The sequence below is a fragment of the Notothenia coriiceps genome, unplaced genomic scaffold (genome assembly GCF_000735185.1).
Source record: "Notothenia coriiceps isolate Sejong01 unplaced genomic scaffold, NC01 NC01_scaffold00037250, whole genome shotgun sequence".
In the NCBI taxonomy this organism is placed as follows: domain Eukaryota; kingdom Metazoa; phylum Chordata; class Actinopteri; order Perciformes; family Nototheniidae; genus Notothenia; species Notothenia coriiceps.
This window is the reverse complement of record NW_011369951.1, coordinates 2,090,020-2,092,672: the sequence shown is the minus strand read 5'-3', so window position 1 is coordinate 2,092,672 and position 2,653 is coordinate 2,090,020. Positions and strand designations below refer to the sequence as shown.

General features: G+C 40.4%; 2 protein-coding genes across 3 annotated transcripts in view; both read right to left on the bottom strand.

Annotated features, from left to right (window-relative positions):
• LOC104967170 (proline-rich transmembrane protein 2) overlaps positions 1-1,819 on the bottom strand; it is a 6,622-nt gene extending 4,803 nt beyond the window's left edge. Inside the window, exons 1-3 of the mRNA XM_010796586.1 lie at positions 1,797-1,819; positions 927-1,147; positions 237-520 (exon numbers count right to left, since the gene is read on the bottom strand). Of these exons, the coding sequence (XP_010794888.1) occupies positions 237-520; positions 927-1,147; positions 1,797-1,819 (528 nt within the window). The remainder of the gene's footprint in view (positions 1-236; positions 521-926; positions 1,148-1,796) is intronic.
• dazl (deleted in azoospermia-like) overlaps positions 1-2,653 on the bottom strand; it is an 86,765-nt gene that overhangs the window by 57,545 nt on the left and 26,567 nt on the right. The window lies entirely within an intron of this gene.

The window sequence follows — 2,653 nt, the reverse complement described above, 5'->3', positions numbered from 1 at the left end:
CTCAGTAGATCTGAGCTTCAACTCGTTAAATTGTAGAAGAAGAAGAAGAAGAAGAAGAAGAAGAAGAAGAAGAAGAAGAAGAAGAAGAAGAAGAAGAAGAAGAAGAAGAAGAAGAACTAACCTGTAACTAACCAATTTCCCAGCTAATTACAGTCAGTTGGGTTTATTTAATTTAAAATAAAATTGACCTTTATTAATCTCTGTAGGATTACACAAAGGAAAGTCTACGGTCGTACCATGACAGAGAAGGTGAGGGCTACGATGTTGATGGGCCACAGCGGGCAGAAGCAGGACAGAATGGCGAGGAACAGGTAGTCGCGGGGCTTGGACCCGTCCACAGCAGCCTCCGTGATGCCACTGGGCCGGCGGGTGAGGGAGGGCCGGGGGGAGCCCGCCATGGACCCCGAACGGCTGCTCAGACCGGGCCGGCCGTTAGCATGGCCGCCCGCCGCGTGGAGCTTGGGCGACATTGAGGACACCGTGGGAGACGCGTCCCCCATGGCATGACCCAGGCCGTTATCTGCAACACAAGGTTCCAGAGAGGACATTTGTTCAAAATAAAATGTAAAAGTATTTCCAACTTCAGCAATTCACGTGCTTGCCAAAATGTAGGCCGTATGCATTAAAATAACCAAATCAGATGTAAAACTAATCACAAAATAGGTCATAATTGATAACATATCACTGATTTGGCAGTGCAGATCTGCCAAAAGTATATTTGAATTTAAATGTGTTTTTTGAACGTCACCCCCTCACATTGGGAACAATATGGCAAGCATAAATCAAGCTTAAAGTAGCATACAATGAAAAAAGCCAAGTAAAGGTACATTAGTATTATATTTGGCTGCAGTACTTAAATTAATAAAGTGCATGGGAATTAAGTGTTGGGAGGTGTCTATACACAGGTGTGGGTCAGGTGTATTTACTGGTCTCCGCATTGTCAATGACGGACAGGTGGGCCATATGGTCCGTTTGATTGGCTGCTGATGCGTCTGCTGCCGGGGGCGGTTGAGAGGTAACGGCGTGGGGGTTGCTCATCCCTTCATGATGCTCGCTGATTGGCTGCTTGGACTCCATGCTGTTGCTGGTGGTGGCCGTGAGGCGGTGAACAAGACGTGTTGAAGGAAAGCTAAAGGCAGGGCGCGATCTGAAACACATCACAGACATAAAGCTTTATTAAATATATTGTAAACCTTTTGTTTGATTTCATTTATTTAAAAAAGGTGTTATCCATAAAAACATAATAATACTCAATACTCCCAACGATACCCAAATCTCTACTAGTGGTAATGTAACTAAGTACATACTCAAGTATAGTTTAAGGATACTTGGACTACTTCGAGTGTTTCCATTTTATGCTACTTTATAATTCTACTTCGCTACATTTTGGGGATGTAGATTATCAGTACAAAAGATATGCTAGTAGATACGTGATTAACGGGAGGCTGAGCTAATTCTTGGTAGCGACAGCCAATCACGTTCACGTCTGCTACCAAGATTCTACCAAGAATTGAGAGCTCTGGCCAATCAGCGGCCGTATTGCTACCAAGAATTGCTCCCGCAGCAACCAAGAATTGACCAATCAGCGTCTCCTAGGCGGGGCGCCGCGAGCTAGAGATTCACTTTTTCCCAACATCACGAAAGTAAGTACATCATCCTTTAACTATGTTGTCAATGCTTATAAACTATTATATTAGATGTATAGATATATTTTAACTCAACAACAGGGACATTTTACTAATGACTAGCGAACCGGACATGTCCCGCCGCAACCTTTCCATGTATGTGATGTTTACCGGTAGCGGATTATTATGTACATGTTTCGTCAATTTAATGTTGACATATCTGGCTAAATAACATGCCTGTTTATGACATTACCCAGCTTAAGTTAAGGACTAACATAATTACGAGCTAGAGAGAATCTCGGATGGGACCCCGGACGGGAGCGAGCGGAGCTTCTTTTATTGTCCTTTTTTTCTCCGTCACCGGCAGCCACCGACGTGTTTTAAAAGTGCATTTAGTCTTTAAGCGAGCTTTAACAGCATGATATACAAATAACACAAGAGCAAAACAAATCTTGCCCTTGACTGTAACCGCGACACCTGTTTTTATTTTACCATTCATTTAAATACCAAACCTCACCTGTAAACAATGAAAGTCCGGGGGGGACAGTGGGGAAGTTAAAATGCAGTTAACTCCACCTTATATTATGAAATACTTGTACTTGAGTAGGCAGAACTGTTTCCATTATAAGGTACTTTAATACACTATAATTGAGAGGAAATTATTAAATAGTTAGTATGAAGGTCGAGTTTTTCATACAAAATATAGGCTATTTATACATTTCGATTGATTGATAACATTTAAATGCATAATCTGCATTTGTACTTGGTTTTATTCATCTTTAATTTGTATTGTATGTAGTCATCAGTTTTTGAATCAATATGTAATCTTTTACAGCTTGTTCATTAAATATTTATTATAAATTACATATTTCTCTTTGTCTTTTTTTTTTTTTAAATTTTTTTTTTTTTTTAAATATGACTATTTTCTTATTCTCTAGATGGAACCACGTTTTCGAAAACGGGACGGTATTCTTAAACTTAACAGACACTTTGGAAGCAACAAAGGTTAAGAAGTCTTAACAAAGACA